Source organism: Panthera uncia, chromosome A2, assembly GCF_023721935.1.
Source record: "Panthera uncia isolate 11264 chromosome A2, Puncia_PCG_1.0, whole genome shotgun sequence".
Taxonomy (NCBI): Eukaryota; Metazoa; Chordata; class Mammalia; order Carnivora; family Felidae; genus Panthera; species Panthera uncia.
In genome coordinates, this window is record NC_064816.1 from 38141277 (window position 1) to 38167563 (window position 26287).

At 45.2% G+C, this 26287-nt stretch overlaps 1 protein-coding gene across 1 annotated transcript; it reads left to right on the forward strand.

Annotated features, from left to right (window-relative positions):
* On the forward strand, nt 1-26155 carry LOC125930369 (uncharacterized). The gene is made up of 7 exons (XM_049642236.1): nt 1-62; nt 712-805; nt 1628-1906; nt 8259-8324; nt 20581-20656; nt 23977-24252; nt 25960-26155. The coding sequence occupies exons 1-6, from the start codon at nt 1-3 to the stop codon at nt 24012-24014; spliced, it is 615 nt and encodes a 204-aa protein (XP_049498193.1). The 3' UTR covers nt 24015-24252; nt 25960-26155.
* Nucleotides 26156-26287: the final 132 nt, after the last annotated feature.

Consider the following 26287-nt stretch of genomic DNA (forward strand, 5'->3'; position numbering starts at 1 on the left):
ATGGACTCCAAACGGCGATCTGTAAAACCAGCCACCGTAGGTGCAGCCAAAGTGGTGAAGTGGTATTATAATTATCACCACCCTGCCACCTATCCCCCTGCCCCCCCCCCCCCCGTCAGGAAATGAAACACTGTTTCAAAATAATAGCTCAAAATGTTATATTGGTTAAATAGCATATCTGTTAGGGTGCTTTGATTGCAAGCAACAGAAACTGACTCTGGCTGGTCTAGGCAAAAAAGAGGATATCTTGGAAGCATAGCGGAGAGTGCACTAGAGCAAAGGGAAGGCTAAAGACTCAGGCGTGGAGCCATCAGGCACCCAGCATCTCCAGAAGGTTCTTGGCAGCAGAAAGTGCTCAAAAATCTCACCCAGCTGCCTTGGCTGGAAAGAGAACACTCCAAATGTTCTCTGTTTTGGGCCTGAATCCATGATTCAGATTTCAGAGCCGGAGCCCTCATTGGGCTCACTGGCAGTCACGTGCCGGGGAGGGACGGGCACCTGGCTAACCATTCCGTCAGACAAAAATGGAGAGCTATTAGCAGAAGACAAGCTAGAGGCTGGGCAGCTGACAAACAATGAATATCCTTGAATTTCTTGAGAATGAGGAGGGTCAGCTACAGAGGCTATGGTAACACCTATTTAAAAAACAAAAAAACAAAAGCCTTTTCTATCCATTTCTCTCACATGCTGAAGCTGCTCTAATCTCTCCAGTTACGCGCAGACCTCCCAGATATCCAGCCCCGTGTACCCTTGCCGGGCGAAATGCGATCTGAACACCAGCAGCAACTTCGTCACCCGGGAGCATGTTAGAAATGCAGAGTCTCAGATCTACTGAATCAGAATTTGCAAGATTTTAGATCAGAATTTTAGATCAGAATTTAGCAAGATCCCCAGGTGGTTCTGATGCAGGCTAAGATTGGGACGCACTGGTACATGCATTTTCCTCTCCCTCTCCCCCCCTTCTTTCTTTATTATAGATCAACCTAGTTTCTCACCAACCTAAAACAATACCACCTCTTCGGCAAGAGGGACGACATGGGCTGTCAACTACAAGCTTGCCTCTGATAGAGTGACAGAGACGAAATGAGAACATATGCATGCTAATAATTTTTGTCCTGTCAACAAAAGGACCAAACAGACACAGTCTGTGACCTTGGAGTGCACGTGTTCTAAGAGGGAGGAGCCGGCCAGGCAGTCCAAACAGATACTGAGGGCTTCCAAAGGCCATGGCACGGTTCTCAGGGCTGAGCTGGCTTCGGCACAGCCTGATCTAGTGAGGATCCCGGGGACAAAGGGACAGAATGGGAACTTAAGTTTTACTGGGCTGGACAGACACATTGGAGGTCCGGCGGTACTTTGCGTGCCCTCCCAAATGCCACGCTGAGATACAGAACTGTGGCTGGCTTGTCTTCTACTCAAAGAGAGCGAACGGGGAGTGGGTCCCAAAGAATCACAGGGTGGGGCGTGCACGGGCCTCTAAAACGTTGTTCTGAATGTTGAGTTTTAAAAGCTCTGGAGTTCAGGTACTGCTTTGTGGCCTCTCATCATGCTGGTCTTCACACCATGCAAATAAAACAGGCACGAGATTTCCCCCAAAGTTAGCAATCTTCTGTGAGTCATTTCGCAGGAACTTGGTGGCAGCCACTTGGCTGAAAGCAGCTGTGAGAAGGAATGTCCAGGCGGAGTGGCCGCAGCCACGGGTGTGGTTGTGAGTGTGGCTGGGGCCTGGAGACGGGCTGTGGGTGTGGTCACAAACAGGGGCGTGGCAGTGGGCGTGTCCGGGCCGGGGCATGCTGTGGGCGTGGCTATCGGGCTCAAGGGGTTAACCCCGGGAGACCCTGCTGGCTGGCCTCATCTCAGGAACCGCAGGGACTTGAAAAACTGTGCTCTTGGTCCCCCAGAGCAGGTAGAACTCTAGGCAGAATCAAAGTAGAACTGAGCTAAGGATGGACACAGGCCCTGAGTGGGGGGGGGGGGGGCGGGCAGCAAAAATCAGAGAAGAGGTCCCAGTCACATACCTTGGTGCTTTCTGGGTCCTCTGGTGAGAGTGGGGTTTGGCATGCAAATGACCTGAAACCACCCGGACTCCTTTCTACAGGATATGTGCATTCAGGAAGCCCAAGCTGACAGTGTCTGTGGCAGAGAGCCTGATGTTAGGGTTGCCCCTCCCGTGCATGGGGCAGCAGTATTCTGCACCAGGATCCTAAGCCCCCTCTCATCATCCAGATCCCTCAGGATGCATGAAGGGACCTACACTATCCCACCCTCTTTTTCATCTTCTGTCTTCTTCAGGTCTCCCAGCCCACGGGGTAATCTTGTCCCTTTCACCAGGAAGAAATAGCACCCGTTTCCCCTCTCCCCCTATTGCCACTCCCTCCCCGCCATCCCCCCATCCTCCCCCCACCACTGTGGCGCACCGACCCTGTGAGCTGTCACCAGACCAGGGTTTCCCCTCCACCCCGCAAACAACAAAGCTAGTAATTCCGTTTAGGCTCAGCTAGAACACGCTATGGTGGCGTCCGGTGAGTTAATGGTTGCAAAAGCTTTAGAAAAAGACACTCTCCTGCTCCTAGAGAGTATGATTTACATTTCTTTGACATTCTCCACTTTCAAAAGCCACTTGCAAATGCCAGTACTTCCAAGTTTTATCTCTGATACTTGTACCTATAAGGAAAGGCACCTCTCATAAGAAAAACAAATCCCTTTAAACCATGGCACTTTACGAAGGAAGAATGGAAAATGCAAAAGTAATAGTGATGAAATAAACAAGCAAATTGGTTTGTGAAGTAGCCCCAGCCACAAGTTCACATCTTTCTAAGAGCTCCTCAGACACCGATGGTTAAGGTTTACTGAATACTTACTTGCCGCCAGAAAGTCTTCTAAGCACTTTACCTATGTTATCTCAGGTGATACTTGTAGTAAATCTAAGCCAGTGCTCCTCAAAGGGGAGTTATATTGCTTTCCCCCTCAACCCTTAGACATATTTGGCAATGTCTAGATACACTTTTGCCTGTCACAACTTTAGGGGAGGGTGTTGTTACTGGCATCTAGTGGGTCACACATCCCATGATGCTCAGGACAGCCCCACCACAAAGAATTAACTGGCCCAAAATGTCAATAGTGCTGAGGCTGAAAACCCCTGCTGTAAGAGATAGGGGAATCATCAGTCAACCCATTTTACAGATGAGGAAACAAGTACAGAGAGGTACTTCCAGATACTTAGGTTTATGATCAAACATAATTGGCAAAATGAATGCAAACAAGGGATTGAGAAAGTTTGCCAATATTTGAGATGAACTAAGAGAGGGAGGAAATGGGAAATCGTTCGCTTTGCACCTGTCCTGTGATTTTCTTTGTCAGGGTGATGTGAATCCATGGATCCCACTGAACTGATACGCTGAAATCGTTCACACGCAGGTTGAGCTGCCCAAGAAGACACTTTGGGTGAGGGAAGGGACTGCTTTCCAAACTCACTGCTTGCTTCCCTCATTACTATCAGACTGTTTTCCAGGTTCACAGCTGCACTTCTCATTCTCTTCTCAATCTGCAGCCTCTACTCTCACCTTGTTAGGTCCATTTGTGATTGCTCAGGGCAGAGGTGATGGAGAGAGGCATCTGCCCTCCTGACCCGGCACATTCTCACACTAGACAGCCTGCATCTACCTGGGGATTGTGGTGGACAGGGTAGGTGGCCAGCTGTCTCCAGGTCTCTTCTGGGTAAAACCTCAGAATCATCGCAAATGTTAGCTGATGGCCTATCAAGGAACAAGGCCAAATGGAACTAAAAAGAGGGTAAGAGCCTTCCATACGGAGTATGATGAAAAACTGCTCATGATATTTGCAGTGCAAAAGTCAGGTTGGGGGCACCTGGCTGGCTCAGTCAGTAGAGCACACTGCTCTTAATCTTGGGGTCATGAGTTTGAGCCTTACACTGGGCACAGAACCTACTTAAAAATTTTTTTAAAAAAAGCCAAGTACAAAATTGAATGTACATTGATGACGACTTGTTAAAACACTTTGTATTTTTGGATGTTCCATTTTCTAAATGAATATGTATAACATTTATCAGAAATAAATAATACTTTGACAAGAATTTTTTCAAAAATGTCCACAGAAAGGCATGAACAAAAATGTTCATGGCAGATTTTGTGTGTGATAACTAAAATGGAAACGAACCAAATGAAGTGTAGAAAGGCAAGATAAATTGAGGGTATTTTGCTACAACAGAATACGACATAGCAACGAAAAAGAACATCCACGGCTCCATGGATGAGTATCGGAGACGGGATGTTAAACAAAGGAAATCAGAATACATGAACACACGCTGTAGAATCTGATTTCTAGGAAATTCAAAAATAGGCAAAATTTATCTGTGGTGATGACTATTGACAGGGAAGGGGCACAGGACAGTCTTGCAGGGACAGGTAGCTGGAAAGGAAGGTCTGTGTGCTCTCCCCTTTCTCACCCAGAACCACTGGGCTGGCTCTATATTTGCATAAGCCACTCAGCAAAACAAAAGCCCTGGAGGTGACAAGAATCTGCTCCCTTACAAGGCAGTGTAGCCACAATTTATTCAAGCCTGCTGATAAATTCAGTGTATTCAAACTCAAGCCTAATGCTGCCTTGAGGTCTTACCCAACAACCCTAAACCCATATTACCCCCCTCCCCGCCCCCCACCACACACGCTGCCAGAGGAGTTCCTATCATTACAACTGTATTGGGGATCCTATTTCACCAACACTTTGCCTGTGTATTTTAGTTTCCCACTTGAAACTATATTTTCTTGCCGCTTCCCAGCTCCAGGGCTGAGCCAGGAGCTTTAGTGCCCTAGGGAAAAAGAAAGATCAAAGAATAAAGAGACCATTGATCAGCATTAGTCTCCAAACTGAGGTTCTTGACCTCTGCAGAGAGACAATGGCCTTGAAAGCAGGCTTTTTGGTGGGGAAAAGGGATTTCTCAACCACACAGTTCCGCTCTAATAAAGCCAGGCTGAAGGTTCTAGAGAGGACTGCCTAGCCAGAGTGCTTCCACACAACCCAGGGGACTTGATCCCCACTGCTCTTGGAGCAGCCTGGTTAGGATCTTGGTGGTTGGGATTCCTGCCGCACCCCCCTCCCCCCCCAACCGGCTTAATCCTGCAAAACAGCCAGCTAGGGTATCAGGTCTCCTCCAGGTCACCCGGTGGGCCATATACATATTCTTTTCTAGAGGTGATACCAGAGGAAAAAGGTAGACAGGTGCCACCCCAGATCACGGAGTTTTATCATTCCCAGATATGCCCCAGACCTATTCATGCCACTCTGGGAAGATGGCAGGCAGGAAAGGAAAAGCTGAAGGCCACCGATAAGGTCAGATGCCTCTAGGGAGAGGAGATTTAGAAACACCTAGAAAATAAGGGGGGGGGGGGGGTGGTGGTGTGAGAACATCAGGCTAAGTGCCTCACATCCCAGGGCAGGGTAGAAGGAAGTCTGCCACCCCTGGGGGACCTGCCTCTGGCTTAACGCCCTGTGTCCCTCAGCCCAGGAGCAATGGTGTGCAGGTGGTAGCAGGAGGGTGTAGAGGAGTCTGAGGAAGATACCCTGGGCCCCTGGAGCCTGTTTGGGGCATGCAGGGGGCCCAGAATTTCCATGGTAATGGCAAAGCTGGCCTGTAATCGGGAGCAGCAAGCTGCCACAGGCAAAGAATGCGAAGCCAGGAGCACATAACCTGGACGCTGGGTGCTGGCCAGGGTCTGTCCTGGTCCACAGAACGCCTTTGTGCTAACTAGCAAAAGCCTCCTTCTTCTGACAGACACAGCCTTACGGGCTCATAGCTTGGTTAGCAAAGCAGTGGCTACATTTCAAACCCTTGGTGGGTGCGCTTGTGTTGGAGGGAAAGCCACACCCATGAGAGATGGCTCTAGTTTCAGAACACTGCCACAAAAAGCTAGGCAGATAGCCCTTCAACCATCCCCCAGTCCAGGTATTCGCTCAGACCAATCATTCTAAAGGAAACCTTGTGAGGCTCTTGGTTCCCAGTCCACTTCCTACCTATCCCCCATATGCCCAGGTTCCGTCTTAAATGGCGAGGAGGAGGGTTTCCAATCATGGGGATGGAAAGACAAGGCTCAGAACCCTGGCCGCATTCTCCCCCCTGCTCAGCCGGGTGCTGACGGAACAATCTCACAAACTGTTTAAATTATCTGGCATAGGGGTACCTGGGTGGCTCAGTAGGTTAAGTGTCCAACTTCAGCTCAGGTCATGATCTCCAGGTTCATGAGTTTGAGCCCTGCGTCAGGCTCTGTGCTGATGGCTCAGAGCCTGGAGCCTCTTTCAGATTCTGTGTCTCCCTCTCTCTCTCTCTGCCCTCCCCCACTCATGCTCTGTCTCTCAAAAATAAATAAACGTTAAAAAAATTTTTTTTAATTAAAAAAATCATATTTCGTCCCCTCACTATCTAGCTGGGTGGAGATAGGCAAGGAAAAAGACCTATTACAGAAAGATAAAGAAGTTACATTTTCTTTGTACCTCCAAGCATCCGACAAGCAAAACTGTAACCATGCTAAGCAATATTCTCGCCTTTGTTATCTTTCTGGGAGAGGCATTGGCGCCTCTCACAGATAGGGTGAATGGATGTTATAGTCTGCCCTAGAGCTATCTTGGATTTTGCTGATTCCCATGATCATTATTAATAGCACCCCCTTCACTCTCAGAAGTGTCTTAGTACGGACTATAAATTATATGGTCACTTACTAATAAAGGCACAACACATGTCAGGCCTGGCTGATCTATCCTTCCTTCAAAAGAATGCCACATAAGAAGGACAGGCATGGTGACTGGGCTTGGAGAAAGGGAGATCCCTCCAGGCTGGAGAATCCAGGCAGGATGAATTTGACCTGAGCCTTGAGAGAGTGAATTTAGAGGGCAAAGGAGTAAGCCTTATACATAGACGGGTGAATGTATAAATTACCTAGTGCTGCATCACGAATTACTATAAAACCTAGCAGCTTAAAACAAACAATGAATCTTAGCTTGCACAGTTCTGTGGATCAGGAATTTGAAAGTGACTTAGCTGGGTGGTTGTGGCTCAGGGTGTAGCCAAGATACAGGCTGGGGCTGTAGTCATGTGAAGGTTTGACTGGGGCTAGAAGATCAGCTTCCACGATGGTTCACTCATATGTCTGTGAGCTGGAGTTCCCCACCATGTGGCCCTCCCCCATAGCAAGAGTTCCAAGAGAGAGCAAAGCAGAAACTGCAATGACTTCCGTGACTTTGCTTCTACGCCACGGTCCATCCTTTCTGCAGTATCTCATTGATTACCTAAGCCAGCCCTGTACAAACGTGTGACCACCAAGAGGTGAGGATCACTGAGGGTTAGCTCAGACTATGGCTGCGATACAGACTATGCACTAAGTCACAGAGGCAGAAATAGGGAGCGTCTGCTCAGAACATTAGTGATGGGGCAGTTGTCCGGAAGTTACTGACTTCCCACTATATTCAACACCAAACAGCGTTCTCCAGCCAAAGTCCAGCAATCCAACCTTGGAGAGTATTGATCTACCAACATGTGTGAGGAAATGGGAATTTGGATTCCCCTTATCCATAGCTGAAATCTAGAGCAAAGCACTAAGAAACGTTTTAGTTTTGTTAGAACGAGAACGCACTCTACGTAAAGCACATTGTGGTCCTATACAGGAGTTGAAGATGACTGCTTTTTAAAAGTACACTCCTGGGGGGGTGGGGGGTGGGAGGGGAAGCCACATTGGAAAACAATCTTTGAAAATTCATTTTTCTTTTTACTTATGGACATTTTTCCCATTAAAAAAATGATGTAGTGCTTGTGTAATTTTTAAAAGATTAAAAAGCATGAAAAATATGCTCTGCACAGAGCTACAATCATTCTCCTCCGAAATATGTTACTCTCCTGAAATAAAGGAGAATGAGTTTCCAGGAGTCTGCACTGAGCAATGAAATGCAGCAAAGGGGGAATCCACCGTGGTTACTGGCTGCTGGCTCTGGCTAGGTCAGCATTTTAAGCAGGTTAAGGTAAGGCCTGGGCATTTGCGTTTTGGAGTTGCAATTGATTTTTGTTTTACTCTGTGATCCTAGAAATACTAGCCCTTTTCTAGATTTTTCTCCATTCTTAGCTAATGTGTGACATGTCTTATATCCTTGTTTTAAAATGCTTTACTACTTGAAATTGGCTTGGATGTCCTTTTACAGAATAGTTTCTCCATGCTCAATGTTTATTTAACAATTATTTTTTGGTAATTCCCTAGGGATATCATGATGCCATGGCAGACACAGCCCAGCAGCCCACATGGACCTTCCAACCTGGGGGGCAAGTAAGTGAAGGGAATACTGCCTTGTGATTTCATTTACAGAAGATGGGCCTGAAGGGAAAACCAGCTATCTGTAAATCTTACGGGGTGGGGGTGGGGGGTGTTAGAATTAACTGGAAGGAAGCCAGGATGGAGATATTAGATTAGCATATAAACACCATATAAGTCTAGCAAATAGCTACATAATCCCTGGCATCATTTACATCTTATGTGTCTCTATGGTTTCCCTCTGTTTTTCTTTCCTCAATTTCTACTGCAAACACATAATGAAACAATTTGAGTTATTAGAAATACATCATTCTGGAGGCTCCTGGGTGGCTCAGTTGGGTGAGCATCCGACTTCGGCTCAGGTCATGATCTTGAGGTTCATCAGTTCCAGCCCTGCCTTGGGCTCTGTGATGACAGCTCGGAGCCTGGAGCCTGCATCTGATTCTGTCTCTCCCTCTCTCTGTCCCTCCCCCACTCCCACTCTGTCTCTCTTTCTCTCTCTCTCTCAAAAATAAAGAAACACTAAGAAAAAAATTTTGAGGGTCGCCTGGGTGGCTCAGTTGTTTGAGCGTCTGACTCAGTTTTGGCTCAGGTCATGACCTCATGGTTTCATGAGTTCAAGCCACGTATCTGGCTCTGTGCTGACAGTGGGGAGCCTGCTTGGGATTCTCTCTCTCTCTCTGCCCCTCCCCTACTCATGCTATCTCTGTCTCTCTCAAAAAAATACATGAACGTGGGGCGCCTGGGTGGCTCAGTCGATTAAGCGTCTGACTTCGGCTCAGGTCACGATCTCACGGTCTGTGAGTTCGAGCCCCGTGTCGGGCTCTGGGCTGGTGGCTCAGAGCCTGGAGCCTGCTTCCGATTCTGTGTCTCCCTCTCTCTCTGCCCCTCCCCCGTTCATGCTCTGTCTCTCTCTGTCTCAAAAATAAATAAAATGTTAAAAAAAAATACATAAACTTAAGAAAATGTTTTGAAAACAATTTTTTTAAATAATAAAAGAGTACATCATTCTGCATGTTGAAAAACAACCCACACATGTCCTGGGTGCTTACTGTGTGCCAGGCACAGAGCTGGTGGCCTCACTTACATTATCTCAAGTAAGTCACACAACAACCCTAGCTGTGGGGTAAGTTCTGTTTTTATTCCCATTTCACAGATGGGGAAACTGCCAGCTCTGCAAGGTCAGCACACACTTTCAAAGTCACCTTGTTACTAAATGGCAGAATAGGGATTCAAACCCTCGTGGGCCAGAAATTCTTATCCCCCACAGTGATGGTGCCAGTTCTAACTTTTGGCTTCAGTTGCTTCAGGAGTCTGTCTTGACATCACCCAGAAAAGAACTTTAGTCGTAGCTCCTATGAACTGAAACGGCAAACTGAAAAAGAGGAAAGAAAACAGCTTGAAACCTGTTTCAGACCCTGCATGAGGCAAGGAACAGAGTCAGCGGAAATGAGAAGCCAGCTGGATTCAGCGACTCCTCAAGTAAGGGGGGCCATGTGAACTAACTTAATTGGATGATTATTTCAATTATCTAATTAAGAAAGATTACAGCTGAACAAAGACAGAGAGGGCCTCCAAGGTGATAAAAAAAAAAAAAAAAGTTGATTAGCTGGGTTGGCCCTTGGCAACCCTGGGAGGTGGAAGGGACTCCCCGTTGGACGCCATGGCCCTTGGGACAATTAGCCACAGAGAACCCCTCCTTTCTTCCCCCATTCCTCCCCAGCTGAGAGCTGTCTTCCACTTTATTGCCTGAGACTCAAGTGGTCAAGTAGCCGGCATTCTCCTCCCTTCCTTCTTTCTTCTTCCTTTTCCCTGCCTATTTGTTTTGTACTGGTTTAGTAAACAAAAACAGTATAGATTTCCCTGTATAGTTTAGGACAGAGGTTATAGTCTGGTTACTACTATCCATCCCCCAGTTCCGCTTCCCCATGTATGGCCCGCGCACTTAAAACAAATTAGGGGTGACTGGGTGGCTCAGTAGGTTGAGTGTCGAACTCTTGCTTTCAGCTTAGGTCGTGATCTTACGATTTGTGGGTTTGGGCCCTGTGTAGGGCTCTGCACTGGGAGCACGGAGCCTGCTTGGGATTCTGTCTCTCCCTCTCTCTCTGCCCCTCCCCCACTCACATGCATGTGTGCACATGCACTCTCTCTCAAAATAAATAAATAAATTAAAAAAAATTAAATTATTCATCAATATTTAAAAGTCGAGGATTTCACATAAAAGTCCAGATCTCTGGCTTTATTTGAACAAATCAGATCTGACAACACTGGGTCCACCTTCTCGGAGGCCAGGTTCGAAATATTTAACACCGTGTGTATGTGTTGGTGCTGTCTTATCAGAACAGATGCCAGGCATAAGCCACCCAGATGCCATAACCACGAATACTGGCGGGAAGGTGGGGGTCTGCCCTCTCAGACCAGCCATGTTCTCCAGCTCCCAGGGCCTCTTTCAGTCCTATTGTCTCCTTGACATTGAGGTGAAGGTCACCTGCCATTTATCGTACCTGCTTGACCCACTTATAGTAAAGAGGGAAGAGACTCTTCCCTTAGCTTGACCTTTGTCTCTCAGTTATATCATCAGCCTGGCCAAAGTTGGCTTGTTTTAGGGAGCCTGTGGCTTTTATTCTTTAATTTAACAAATATTGGTTGAAAGACTTCATTATGCAACACGATAGAGCAGAGAGAGCTATTAAGAACTAGGCCAGAGAGCCAACAGTTCTGGACTCAAATCCTGCCTCAATCATTTGCTAATTATGTAACCCTGCTTCATTTCCTGATTTTGAAAGGAAGAATTTAGAACTTGTCTAAATACCTGAATTTTCAAAACACCTGTTTCACTGCTACAGCTGTGAGCTTTACTGTGAGGACTCAATGGGAAAAAATAACAAAGGACCTAGCACGGTGCTAGGTAAGCACAAAATGGCAGCCAGTTTAGGGGGAGAGCACTAGCTGTCATGATGGTGCATCTATGATATAATAGGCACTGTGCTATGCACCCACGTGTGTTATTTGTTTCAGTCCTCATGAGCTCCCTTCTAAGGTGAATAACATTATCTCCATCTTATGGAAGAGGACACTGTCCATCAGACATTGGATTCTCTCCTTCAGGACCCAAGCATGGTGGGGAAAGAGAAGATGTGCACACAAAATACATAAGGTGGTTAAAAGATAAAAGTATCCTACCAAACAGGGGGCAGGGGAGTATAAATTCACCTAGAAGATGAGAAGAAAGATTACTTATTGCTGGGAAATAAATTATACTAGAATAGTGCTTCTCAAATTTTAATGTGTATACAAATTACCTGGAGATCTTGTGAAGAGAGAATACAGATTCTGAGTCACAGTCTAGAGAAGGGCCAAGATTTGGGGTTTCAAACAAGGCCCAAGATGATGCTTTCCTGTCGGTCCATGGACTACACTTTGAAAAACAAGTTAGTTGTGGCCAAGGTATTGGTGACCAGTCATATTTCCCATTTCTCTAGCTACAGTGAGTGGCTAAGACACAGGCATGGGGACCAAACTTGGCCAATTATAGTATTTCCTAGGAATATACATGACTGTTGGGGGAGAGAAGTCCTGTGCTTCTCTTATGGTCATTAAGCTGGAATGAAGAAACCCTGGGTTGCCTCTGGCTGGGCTAACCCATACTGTATAGAGAAGTGTCTTTTTTTTTTTTTTTGAGAGAGAGAGAGAGAGAGAGAATGCACACATACACAAGCAGGGGAGAGACAGAGAGAGAGAGAGAGAGAGAGAGAGAGAGAGAGAGAGAGGCAGAGGATCCAAAGTGGGATCTGTGCTGACAACAAAGAGCTCAATACAGGGCTTGCACTCATGAACTATGAGATCATGACCTGAGCCAAGGTTGGACACTTAACCAACTCAGGTGTCCTGAGAAAGTGTCTTTGTGGAGGGAGAGAATGATCCCATCAGAGTGAAGTCACAAAAGAGAAACCAACAGAGAGACGATGAGAAAAAGAATCCTGATGACATCATTTGACAACATGGCGTCTCTAAAGCTAGTCTCTGGTTTTCCCAAGTAAAGGACCAATAATTCTCTCTCTCTCTCTCTCTCTCTCTCTCTCTCTCTCCCTTTCTCACCAGTGAACTGGATTTTCATCACTTCCAACTCGAAAAGTCCTGGGTAAATATTAGTGTTAAATTAAATATTAGTATTAATTACTGTAGCATATTAGTTACCTAGTATAGCTTAACGATTACCCCAAAATGTAATAGCTTAGGGTAATAATAAAAATGCAGCATCTCCCACAGTTTCTGTGCAACAGGAGTTGGAGAGAAACTTGACTATGTGGTTCTCACTTGCCATCCATCTCCCATGAGGTTGCAGTTAAGATTTCCGCCCAGGCTAATGTCATCTGAAGGCTTGACTGGGACTAGAAGTCAACTTCCAAGGTGGCTCAATCATATGGCTGGCAAGTTGGTACTGGTTGTTGGTGACAGGCCCCAGTTCTTCCCCAGCAGACCTCCCCTTCAGTGTCCTTGAAACCTGGTGGCTGGGCATAGACAGAAACAGAGAGAACCAGGAAAAATTATGTTCTTTTTATGACCCAACCTCAGGAATCACACAGTGTCACTTTTTCACATTCTATTCATCAGAAGTGAGTCCCCATATGGCTGGTTAATTATAGAACCAGGATCTGGATTCTTGTTCTGGCTTTGCCACCAATAGACTGTGTGGCCCTGGGTAGGTCATTCCATGTCTCTGAGTCTTGGTTTCCTCATCTGGCAAATGAGGAGGCTGGATTTGACCCATTTAGTCTTAAAATCCTTCAGTGTCTCTACCAAAGACACAGAAGGCCATGTATATCCTAGCAGGAGCCTAATTATCTTTGTCTTCTGTTGGGCCTCCTATCTTTTGAAAAACAACTCTCGGACATAAAAAACCAAGATGTCTTTCAACCATGAATGTAACTTGCCTCATATCGCAAGCCCTGAACCTCATGAACCAGGACTTGTTTCAACTAGTCACCTTATTACACAAACGTGACCATGTAAGAGCCAGAGGAACATGCGAGTTTTAGCCAGGGCCATTGGGGAATAATTACCACCACACTGTTGCTTAATGAAGTCAAGCTTCAGGTGGTGGAGATTACAGGCCAGAATAAAGGATGAGCAGGCACATGACAACCCGGTTTGTGAAGTATTGGGAAGGAAGGGAGACCCTACTACCATTAATAATAACAGTGATAATGATAATGCCTTTAATTGAGTGATTATGGATGGCAGGAACTGTGCTAAACATGCCTTTTTATCTCTTTTTGCCCATAACAACTTCATGAAGAAGGAAATATTAGCACCATTTTATGGGTGAGGAAATACACATTAAGAAGAGTAGGATGAATTGTACAAATCCACATAGCTAATAAGGGGTGGAAATGGTATTAAACCTGGGCCCACTAGATTTATAAGACTGTGCCCTCTATCATTATCCTTAACTGCTTGTTTCTTGTGGGTGGCCAAATAGACTCTCAAAACCCAAAGAAAAGTCTTAAGAACAGGTCTGATTTTATTGTTGTTGTTGCCATTTTCAATTTCTTTTTTATCATAAACTTTGGCTCTCTACATTTTAAAGGAAGATTAAAATCTAAGAGTTACTCATTAGTATAAAACAACTGTGAGGTCCCCCACAGTGTGATTCTCTATCTGACCAAGGTAATTAAATAGACTCAGCCTTAAGTCCATCTACTTAAAATATTCAATCAAGGGAAGCCTAAGGTGGTGCCATGAACCAGGTAGGTGATGCCAAAGCAGCAGGTGACTCTAGAAAGGAAAGGAGAATTAATCAGAAGAGTCAAGGTCAGATGGGTAGTCAGGATATTATAAAGAAGGGAGGCATGGGGCCCCTGGGTGGCTCAGTCGGTTGGGTGGCCGACTCTTGATTTCGACTCAGGTCATGATCTCATGGTTCATGGCTTCCAGCCCCATGTCCGGCTTCGCTCTGTGCTGTCAGTGAGAAGCCTGCTTGGGATTCTCTCTCTCTCTCTCTCTCTCTCTCTCTCTCTCTCTCCCTCCCTCCCTCCCTCCCTCTCTGCTCCTCTCCCACTCATGCACATTCTCTCCCTTTCCCTCTCAAAATAAATAAGTAAACTTAAAAAAAATAAAAAAGAAGGGAGGCACTTGAGGGGCCAATGTTGGCAAATATAAGGTCCTGGATCCAGACTCAGCTGAGGTGTCAAGAGCTGGGTGAGTAGCTGGGACCCTATTATACCCAAGTCAGCACAGAAACCCCCAGTAGAAGTTGGAATGAATAAGTGCCAGGGGACAGGGCAAGCAGAAATCAGGTTGAAGGCTAGAAATCAGGAAGGAATGTCACTATATACTAACTAATTTGGATGTAAATTTTAAAAAGTAAAAAAATTTTTAAAAATCAGGAGGGAAGCAAAATCAAGAGTAGGACAAAGCAGTCAGAAGAGACAGGCAAGGAAATGCCAGGCCCATGGACAGGAAAAACCAACTGATGAGGACCCTGAAGACACAGTTTCGTCATCGACAGAGAACTTGGCAAAAGGACAAAGAAAAACTTGCAATTCTGCTCACGGTGTGTTAGTTTGTTTGGACCAGCCCTCCTCTGGAAAACAAGAAAACTTGCTGAATAAATTGAGTATCTTACAAGCACTTAAGAGTTCATGATACAGTAAGAAACCAGCAGGCCAAAACTGAAGGGAAAACAGGACCCTACAGAGATAAGGGGAGCACAGAAGTCACTTGTGAACCAAGAGCATTAGCTGATTCCAGCAATGTGAACTTTTGTTTTGATGGTCTTGGGGGGAAAAGGAGGCAGAAATCAAAAGGGCAGGCTAATTAGAGACCCTCTCTATAATAACAGAGACCTGTCCCCCCTCTCCCCCCACCCCCCACCCCGCCATGGCCCTATACACTCAGGGAAGAGGTGAACCAGAAGTAACCTATGCTTTGTGGATTTGCAGCCAGGAGCCAGTGTCTGGTGTTCTGGGAAACCTCAAGCCTCAAACCTGGTTTAAGGTGATCCCCAAACACCTGACAAATTCAGACACACATCCTCTCTGGAGGAAGGTACCTTTACCTAAGACTTCAAATTACTCCTACAATTATTCTTTAGGTACAATGAACAGCATATAATCAAAGATAACCAGGGATAAAAAGAAAGAAGTCTCTATGAAGAACAAGCAGAAATAGCAGCCAGCAGAAATAATCCTGCAATGAGGTTATAGAGTAGAGTTATCAGGAACATCTTATAAAGTAGGCATGCATAATATATTTACAGAAATAAAAGACAAGGTCAAAGATAGCTACATGGGACAGGAAAGTATCAAGTCACCCACTAGATTTGACAAGAACGAAATAGAACCTCCAGCAATTAAAAAAAAAAGCAAACTAACATTAAAAAACTCTCTATTTTAGAGACAAAACTATATACCATTAAGGATACTTCTTAGAAACAAGTCTGAGACATGGTAATAGAATGATTTGGGGTGGCAAGAAAGGAAGCACCCAATTAAATGTGGCTTATATGATAAAGAATATTCACTATCTTATATAACAAGAAATCCAGTGGTTGGGCTGTACTAGGGTTATTTCTGTACAGAAACAGTGTCATCTAGGACCCTGCGTCTTTGCAGCCTTCCATATCATAAACTTCAACGTGGTGGCCTTTGTCTTAGACATGTCTCCTCATGATGGCAAGATGGCTGCAACAGCTCCAACTATCATGTCTCTGTGTTACCACATTCAAAAGCAGAAATAAAAGAGATTTTCCCCTGTGCACCTCTCCTTTATCAAGGAGAAAAGACCCTCCCAGAAGCAATGCCACCAGAGTCTCCTTGATGTCTAACTGGTCAGGCATAGATCACATGCTCTAGCTGCAAGCAAACTGGGAAAGTGAGTTGCATTTTCAGCCTTTGAAGCAGGAGGTAGATTCTGCAGCTTTGGAGAAGAGGAGGGAACTGCTGCAAGCTTGGCAGTTTTGACTCTATGTAGGACCACAAAGAAGGGAGATATGGTGATGGAGAGAAGAGGAAGATTCTAAAAGTGAAGCAGTCTGTCTTCAGGAGCACCGAATTCCCCTTTGTATACCATTTTCCTTCTTTTGGACTCTTTCCCATACATTATGCCCTTCTCTAATCCAGTCTCCCAAGATACCGGAAGCCCTTTTCTTTCTTTCTTTTTATTCCTGATGAAAGAGGGTCTTAAAAGGAATTCATCCAGTAGTTTAAATTAGTTTTCTGTATTACCACTTCCGTAAGAAGCACCAAGAAAAGAGCTCAAAGGAATCAGTACCACAGTGGTATTCCAGACACCGTTGGAATGATGAAGGGTAGAGAGCAAGATAAGAAGGATTTGGGGACAGTGAGGTGAGGGAGTCACCATCTAGTGACTTGGGAATCATGCTCATACGCAGCCTATGAGTCACTTGACTAGCCTAACAGAAAGCTGAGGTACCACTGTGGCCACGAAGCCAGGAGCTCCAGCCTTCAAGTCCAAAGCCTGCATTGTCAGTCCTGCCTTAGAAGCCGGAGGCTTGAGGGGAGGTACTGCCTCCCTTGACCCCATTTTATTCATCGGGAAAACAACAAAAGTTGACCCAGCAACCTTTAAAGACCCTTTTGTTCTAACACAGTACCCAAACCCAAATCAAAATCAAAATCAAAAAGTAATAACAGTTACAAAAGAGGATTCAAAAGAAACTTAAACACCTGCTGTTGCGCTTCCCTCCTTACAGATCTGCTTCTGAGCTTTGGCTTTATTCCCGCCCCCCTCCTGCCCCCCTACCCCAGGAGAGAGGAGGTAGGGGAAGGGTGGAATCTTAAAAGGACAGGGAGCCTCTACCCAGAAATCCAGACTTTCATCATTTCACTTCGGCAGAGGGAAGGGAGAAGGTCTCTCTTCCAAGAGGCATTTATACACAAAATCCTAAGAAGGAGCCCTGCCTCGTTCAGATGTCCCTATTTTACTGGCCACTGAAGGAAGGGGGAGGTGGCAGGTGATGGATATTTCTATGATTGGCACCTCCACCAAAACAACAGGAAATAGGATCTGCTATTCCTGTAATTTTCTTTGGAAAGACAAAAGAAACGAAGAAAAAGGGAGAAAAGACATCTGCATGGTATAATTTGCCCCTCTTATAAGACCCAGAGAAGTCAAGCACGTTGTCCAAAACACACAGCAAGTAACTGTTGCTGCTAGATGCAACCTCAGATCTTTTGTGCCTCCCGTGCGCAGTCTCCTTCCCCTGTGCCTCAGTTCATCTCCGTAATCACAAAACTGTCTTCTTTCTTTACTATATATGAAAATTCTCTGTCGTCATTATCTACTAAACTAGATCAAGAGGTAACTTTTATTCATTTGTAGGTCACCTCCTGTTACTGGAAAACTGCCCCAATTTAACCAGTGATGTGCTCAACAAGGCATGGGAGGGGGCACTCACAGACAGGGGGCCGGGCAGTCACTGGGCAGGTAGCAACAACAACCTCGATTCATGCCCTGCTTTTGAGGAGAGACGACAGGACAGAGAGGGAAACGGGGAGGGGGTTTCCAACAGCCATTATGGTCTTGGGTTCTCATAAACTACTCCGTTGTCTGGGAAGTTGAGAAGCATGATAATGAATGGTGATTTTTTTTTTTAATGTTTATTTATTTTTGAGAGAGAGAAAGAACGTGAGCTGGGGAGGGGGAGGGGAAGAGAGAGGGGGGACAGAGAATCTGAAGTGGGCTCCGCTCTGTCAGCATGAAGACTGAGGTGGGGCTCGAACTCATGAACCATGAGATCATCACCTGAGCTGAAGTCGGATGCTCAACAAACTGAGCCACCTAGGCACCCAGAAAGGTGGGTTTTCAACAAAGACATTCTCCAACCTGACTGATGATTCACATGGGGGAGGAGGCACTTACATGTAATGGGCAGAAAATCTGCTAATTGTGCAGGAGATACAGAACTTTTTACCATCACAGGAGACGTCAGAAGCAGAGGGCACATCCCAGCTGCTCCTTGTAAAAGCATTCAAACGCCTTCTGTTATTAACCGACATCTATTGAACCCACCTGTCTCCAGTCTCGAAAATCGCCCCTGCTTGTGCTCAGTGTTCCCAGTGCTAGTCAGGTCCTCTTGCCTTTATCCACCAGGTCAGCTTTAGAATTGGTCCCTTCTGGTGACAAGCGGGAAAATTCCAGCAAGGAGGAAAGAGTGGTAGGAGAAGAGGAACGGGTCCAGTGGAAAGAGAATAGTCCTACTGTTAGCCCAGAATGTCCTGTCGTTGGTCCAGATTTAGTGGAAAACAGGGGATTTGAAAGGTGTTATTAACCAGGTTGCTCCTGGATCTCTGAGTGAGCAGGGGACGTTTTAGCATGGAGACTTCAAGTAGGCTTAGAATTGGGGTATAAGCATGTGCGTGTGTGCGCGTGCACGTATGCACGGGTGTGATGGAGACCAGAAGGTGGACCAGACTTCACTTTTCAATAACAATCAGTTAATAATTCCCCAGTCACGCTGTCTGCCCTTGACCAGTGACACCTCAGGATACTGAGGATGGATCTCAAAGAGGAACATTTCCTGAGCTCTTATGTTACAGCAGACAATGTGATTTCACTGCCCTTGGTGACCCATACCTTGATCCTCAGCAGACTTGAGGGGACCCTAAAGCAGGGGGAAGGTCAGCCTGGCTCCTCAGGGCCTCATTATTTGGGGCTACCAGAACAGTCCAGTACCTTGCTTCACCCCAAAGAGCTCCTTCCTTGATATCAAAGTCAAATCCAAAATTCCAGATCTGGAACTGAAAATAAGCACAGCCCCCTGAGCCTGAAGGCACAAGACCAGCAGCCAGGAATCATAGGAGCCTTTCACTTGACTCAGCCCCCTTGTCATCTACCACAGAATGACCCTGTCCACACGCCTGCCCTTTCAGCAGCCAGCTTTTGCTTGCACACTTCCCTTAATGAGAAGCTCACTACCTCGCTTAGCCAATCAATTTTCACACATCTCCAACTATACCTTCCTAAAGGGTTTTCTGCGACAAACCAATCCCCACGGGCTCCCTAGAGTCAAGAAACGACTGGTAAATACATCTGGAAAGAGCTGTTTGTGATAATACCTGCTTAGTGATCTATACCACAGCAGTATATTCAGGGCTCTAAAAAAATACAGCCGTTGAGAAACTTGTTTAATTTTGCTTCACTGAAAATCTCTCAAATTTATTTTACTTCACAACACGTCCTTCAGGAATCTACAACCTTCCCACAAGAACCCTGTATCTCGGAAGTGCTGGGTCAGCAAGCTTCCCCTGGGGTTGGAATCTCTCTTTCCCAGGGTTCCATCAACTGGCTTCATTGCTAAGCTCTGGGGGTGCGGAGAACAAGCCTGGCCCCTCTACAGATTCGAATAGCAAAGGTCTAACTCTTACCAAGCACTTGGGGGGCGGGGGGCAGACACTGTGCTGAGTGCTTTTCATAGGTTACGCCACAGCCTCTGTTTAACGGATGGAGAAACTGAGGCTTGGAAGGGTGAAGCAGGGTCACACAGCTAGAAGGTGGCAGGGCTGGAAAGCAAACCCAGCACCACACACGATAGTTAGAAAAACACCTAGGGGAACATTTGGCACGTGGTAAGCCTTCAGCGAATGTTATCCGCGTTACCTTGCTGTTACTATTATTGTCATTATCTGACTGAAGAGGAAGTACTCCTCACAACGCCTTGTGCCTTGCTGGAACCTTCTGTTCTCTGCATTAAACGTTTCTGACGTCCTGAATGTTTTCCCTTGTTCATCTGACGGCTCTCTCCCACCACTTCTGCACCCAAAGTAGGAAGGACGGAGCACCGAGGCTGGGAAGTCTTTCCTAGCTGAAAGCAATCTTCCATTTGCTGTTTCCACAGAACCATTTTCTCTGTCTGTCAAATCCTCTGAAATATGGTGGAAATAAATCCTTCAGGAAGACCAGTGAAGGAGAGCAGAGGGAGCTGGGGAGAAGCCGTAGGGAAGATGATCATCTATCTCCTAGACCAGGGGTCAGCAAACTACAGACCACAGGCTGGATCCGGCCAGCCCCCTGCTTTTTGTACCTAAGGCTTTATTGAAACACGGCTATGCTCATTCATAGATGTATCAGCTACAGCTGCTTTCTGCACCACAAAAGAGTTGAGGAGTTAGGAGAGAGACCTAAAATATTTACTAGGAGGTTCTTTACATAAAAAGCTGGCCCACTCCTGCTTTATCTTGTGGGGAGGAGAAAGGTAGGCTGGAAAGGTTTTTGATGAGCCAGGTGTCTGCCTTTCCTTATGTTCCAGATGCTCTTGGAAAAGCCAGCTGGGAGCTGCTGGGGCCCAGAACACTACAGCTTAAAAGAACTTGCAAGTAAGAAAGGTACAGCTCTCCACCGAGGTTAGCCTTGAAACCTATTCATGAAGGATCAGGGACAAGATAGGTGGATGTGGAGTCCTCTGAAGGCCACCGTATCACTCCAAGGCTAGGGATGTTGGCTCTCCGTGGATCAGGGTATTGGCCTATCTGAAGACAGATGCGTCGGCCAAGTGGGGTTTGGTCAGCTTTGTTCACTTAGAGGAGCGAGGTTAATGCTGGCAGGACTCCATTCAGGCATCGCTCCAGGTTAGGGGAGACCCCCAACGGGTGGAGTATCTCAAGTGGCAAAGCCGCTTATGACACGTTGTGGGCGATCTTAGCCTAATGCTCTCGAACACTCAATTCACCCAAATAACACCCTTGTTTCAACTCCATGATCTCGAAGCAAACTTCGGGCTGTGACTTGGCCGCTTCCCATGTAGCTCTGCCAACAGAGGGGGGGTATGCTGCACCCTAATTCCCCACATGGGTTTCAGAGTGACTGAGAACCTCCTGAGATTGTGTGCATGGTGTTGTTTATGTTTGGGAGTGCACACGGTCCCGAGGACAGGAGCCTTCATGGTCGCTATCATCAAAAAGGTCTCCACGAACCTCAGAGACCTGGCATTTATTCGCACGAATGTTTCGATTAGGGTTTCCTTCTACTTCTCCGACTGAGGGCAAGAACTCTTTTGGTTCCATATGCCACTTTCTCCAGCTCTCAGCCCTGTGCCTGGCTCGTGGGACATGCTCACTAAGTGTTGGTCACAGCAGGAAATGAAGTAAGGGAAGAGGAGAGGCCAGGAGGAGGGGGAGGAAGGTTAGGGTTTGACATGCCAGCCTGAGCGTCCCGGTCCCCGTGATAGTTAGGATTTTCATTGTAAATTAATAAACTGACCTTCTGGTTTATGTAAGAGTCTCATGAGTGTGGTTAATAGATTCTCCCTTGGGGCATAGATTGCTCTTGGTGTGCTGCCTACAAAGCTCTGTGACCAGAACCTGGACCTGGATGAATCCACAAGTCACCCTGTGGGGCTCCTTGGAGACAGATTGCTGGCTTGTTTGCCCCACGGAAAAGGAGGGCTTTAGCGTCCCCTAATCGTGTTACTACTGCAACAATGGCATTTGCTCTCTTCTGGCAGTGCTGAGGACATTTGAAGCCCGTTCCAGGGCCTGGGCCAGGGTTGGCACCCAGTAGTTTTCTTTTAATGTTTACTGAACAAATGGGTGCTGCATTATCTTGAATAACTGAAAATAAATGTACATTTGTTTTTGTTATTAAATCTAAAAATACGACTGAATAACCCACAAGGTACTTGTTATAGTCTGTGACTACAGACTTTCTAAAGCAATAAGGCTAACAAGAAATTAAAAAACAATCATTGCTAATTTAAAAAAATTTTTTTGTTTGTTTGCTTAAGAGAGCAGGGGAGGGGCAGAAAGAGAGGGAGAGAGAAAATCCCAAGCAGGCTCCGCACTGTCAGCACAGAGCCTGATGTGGGGCTTGAACTCACGAACCATGAGATCATGACCTGAGCCAAAATCAAGAGTCCAACACTTAACCGACTGAGCCACCCAGGTGCCCCAATTGTTGCTACTTTGGAAGCACAGGACCCATTAATATATATAGGAGCCCAATATGGCCCCAACCCATTTTGAGGGACGGGGTCCCAGGCCTTGCTTGACACAATCTTGGTGGCAGCAAGTTACAGCTTGGTCAGTAGCAGCCTCCAGCCTTAAAAAAGAATAATTTCAACCTAAGATTTAGTTGAGAATTTCTAGGGGGCTAGTGACATATCAGAATACTCTCTGAGAACTGAAAGAGCGTCATGCCTGCCTTTGCTGAGTTAAGTAGAACTATATTTTATTCTCACACTCTCTTTTCAAGGCACACGCACACGCACACGCACACGCACACACTTATACACACACACTTTCACTACACATACACACATGCAAACCTTTATTTCTTCTGGGAAAAAATAGTGCTACACGTATGGTAATATATTGGTTATCTACTGCTGCATTAAAAAATTACCCCAAAATGTCAGCAACTTAAAGCAACAAACATTATCGCACGAAGGCTCTACAGGTCAGGAATCCAGGCGCCAGTCGGCTGAATGGTTCTGGTTCAAGGTCTCAAGAGGACTCATAAGGGTGCAAACTGTCACGTGGAGCTGCAGTCTTCTCAAGGCTCTGTCTCCAGCTTGCTCATACGATTGGTGGCCGGCCTCAGCGCCTCGTTGGCTGTTAGCCAGAGGCTCTAGTTCATGGACCACTCCATAAGTAAGGCTGCTCACAGCAAGGTTGCTCGCTTCCTCCAGAGCGAGGGAGGTAGGGAAACAGCAAGAGAGTGAAAGAGATGCAGCTTTTTATAGCCTAATTTTGGTAGGGGCACATCCCCACTTCTCCAGAGACCATTGGTCAAAGAGAACAACTGTAACAGAGTATAGGACAGACATACACAAGGGTGTGACTATCAGGAGGTGAGGATGGTTGGGGGGCCATCTTGAAACAGACAACATAGAAAATTTAAAAATACAACTACAAATTCTTTTGCACCCCCTCCTTCAAAACGTAGAAACTAATGTTCCTCCCTCTGAGTAAGAGCTGGACCTAACGACTTTCTTGTAACAGACAGAATGCAATGGATTGAGAGCATGTGATTTCACACAGCCAGGGTCATAAAAAGGATTGTTCCATCCACCTTTCTCTCTTGGATCACTCTTTCTGGGGAAAGACAGCCTATATGCTGAGAACGCTCAAGCAGCTATATGGAGAGGCCCACACAAGAAGAACAGAGTCCTCTTTCCAACAGCCAGCACCAACTGGCCAACCATGTGAATAAGCCATCTTGAAAGTGGATCCTCCAGCCCCTGTCGAGTCTTCAGATGATTATGGCACTGGCCAACAAATTGACTACAACCTCAAGAGAGACCCTGGGCCAGAATCACCCAGTGAAGCTACTTACAAATTCTGTATCTACAGGGGCTCCTGGGTGGCTCAGTCGGTTAAGCAGCCGACTTCGGCTTGGGTCATGATCTCGCGGTCCGTGAGTTCGAGCCCCGTGTCGGGCTCTGTGCCGACAGCTCAGAGCCTGGAGCCTGTTTCAGACTCTGTGTCTCCCTCTCTCTGACCCTCCCCTGTTCATGCTCTGTCTCTCCCTGTCTCAAAAATAAATAAAACGTTAAAAAAAATTAATAAAGAAAATTAAAAAAAAAACAAATTCTGGATCTACAGATAATGTGGGATATAATAAATGTTTATTATTGTTTTAAGTCATTAAGTTCCGGGGTAATTTGTTATGTATTAGTAATTAATGCAACATGCTTACTGAATTTCAGGGTTCTTAGTTGCAAACAACAGAATCCACCTAGTTTAAACAAAAGAGGGATGTATTCAAGGAACTAAGCAGTTCACTGAATTTCTGGGAGGACTAAAGAATGAAACTTGATTTAACAAAGCCATGACACTTTCTGTGGAGACCCTTCTGCTACCCACTCTAGCAATAAGTGCTGCCACCAGAATTGCTGCCATCTTGCTGCTGTAAGCTGGATATCTTGACCAACCCCACATGAAGAATGGATTTTACATGTGCTTACTTGCAAACCAAAGCCTGTGTAAGGATTAAGTCAAATGTCTATATCTCATTGTGATGTTTAATTTTATGTGTCAACTCGGTTGGGCCACAGTGCCCAAATATTTGGCCAACCATTATTTTGGATTTCTCCATGAGGGTATTTTCAGATGAGATAAACATTTATTTGTTTTTTTTTTTAAGTAAGTATGGGGATATTGTATTGTATTGTATTGTATTGTATTTTTTTTCCCCTAAGAATTTATTTAAATTCAGGTTAGTTAACATATAGTGTAGTGTTGGTTTCAGGGTAGAATTTAGTAATTCATCACTTACATATAATAGCCAGTGCTCAGATGAGATAAACATTTAAATGAGCGGCATCTGATGAAATCAGATTGTCTCCCATAATGTGGAGGTGGGCCTCATCTAATCTGTTGAAGGCCTGAATACAACAAAAGTCTGACATCCCCCAAGCAAGAAAGAACTCTGCCAACAGATGGCCTTTGGACTTGCATTGCAATATTGGCTCTTCCTGGGTATCCATAATCAGGTAAGCCAATTCCTGAAACTTCTTCCTTCTCTTCCTTCCTTCTTCTCTCTTTCTTTCTCTCTCAAAACAAAACAAAGCAAACAAACAAACAAAAACCCAGAACCTATTTGTTCTATTTCTCCTGAAAATTCTATTACTACATCTAGTTACAAGGGAAGTTCAGAAAAATGAGTTTCTGGCTTAGACATTTTCAGACCCATAAGATGAGAAATTCTACAAGTAGACAAAAGGTGTTCTAGTTGCTGGGTGGCCAAAGAGTCTAACCAATATTTGCTATATTTATTATTTAAATAACCAAACATAAGCCATCTCTTCTATCAAGTTAAACTTTTCCTCCATAACCATCTCTCTCCTCAATCCACAGAGAAGCACACAAAAAATAGTTTGATGTATGTATCTCAAGCTTTTTTTTCCCAAGCTGTAGACTTTATTTTATTTATTTGTTTGTTTACTTATTTACTTATTTATTTTAAGTAGGCTCCAGACTCCATGTGGGGCTCAAACTCACAACCCGAGATCAAGAATTGCATGCTCTACCAACTGAGCCAGCCAGGTGCCCCCAACCTGTAGACTTTAAATTAATGTATTTCAGGCATGCACCTGGTAAGATTCCAGGGAATTCTACTTATATTTACGTCTTTGCTCTACAGACACTTCAGTCTTTCTTCTGTATATAACTTCTTCCTTTAATTATGTACATTTGTAAATAATGAATGACATTTCCCTCAAGAGACTTTCTAATTTTATCTGTTGATCCAAATTAAAGTCTGACCATAATTCCTTCTCTAGGGAATGATATTGTAAGCCTGTAAGTAAAGTTATAAGCATCATAGACCCAAGGGAGGAAGGTGGTAGTTCTTTCTTGGCAAGAAAAATCCCATGAAATCTCATTAATTCAGATTCCTTAAGGTTGGAATTTGTGATTATTCAACCTTCCCTGGTTTGGAGTTTGCCTTTTCATTTTCTCTGAGCAAAGTGATTAAATAAAAAAGTCAAATTGCAAGGGGAATGTTTCAGTAGCTACAGCTTTAGATGGCTTTAGCACACAATTTATTTGGGTCCAAATGGAATCTGCTATGTGGAAGTAATTATTTTTTTCCTAAGTTGAAAAGCAATGATGAGGACTGATTCTATCATAGAATCTTCAAGAGTTTTCTGACAAGATTGTGGTAAAATTTTGTTCCTTGCTTTAAACAGCAAAGGTGGAATCTATGTGGGGCTTTGGACTCTTCTAAGAAACAGCATTCACCTAGGATTATGATTCAGGAACAATCCATGATCTAATGGAACTGTCCAAGAGAAAGGAGATGCCAAAATGATTGCCAAAGTTGTTCTCTAAAAAGAAATTTACTAAAGAGAGAGCAAGCAAAATTAAAGCACAATAAGATTATAATTATGAGTTCTTTGAGTATTTTATTTTATTTTTTAAAGATTTTATTTTAAAGTCACCTCTACATCCAATGTGGGGCTCAAACTCAGAACCCTGAGTCACACACTCCACTGACTGAGCCAGTCAGGTGCCCCA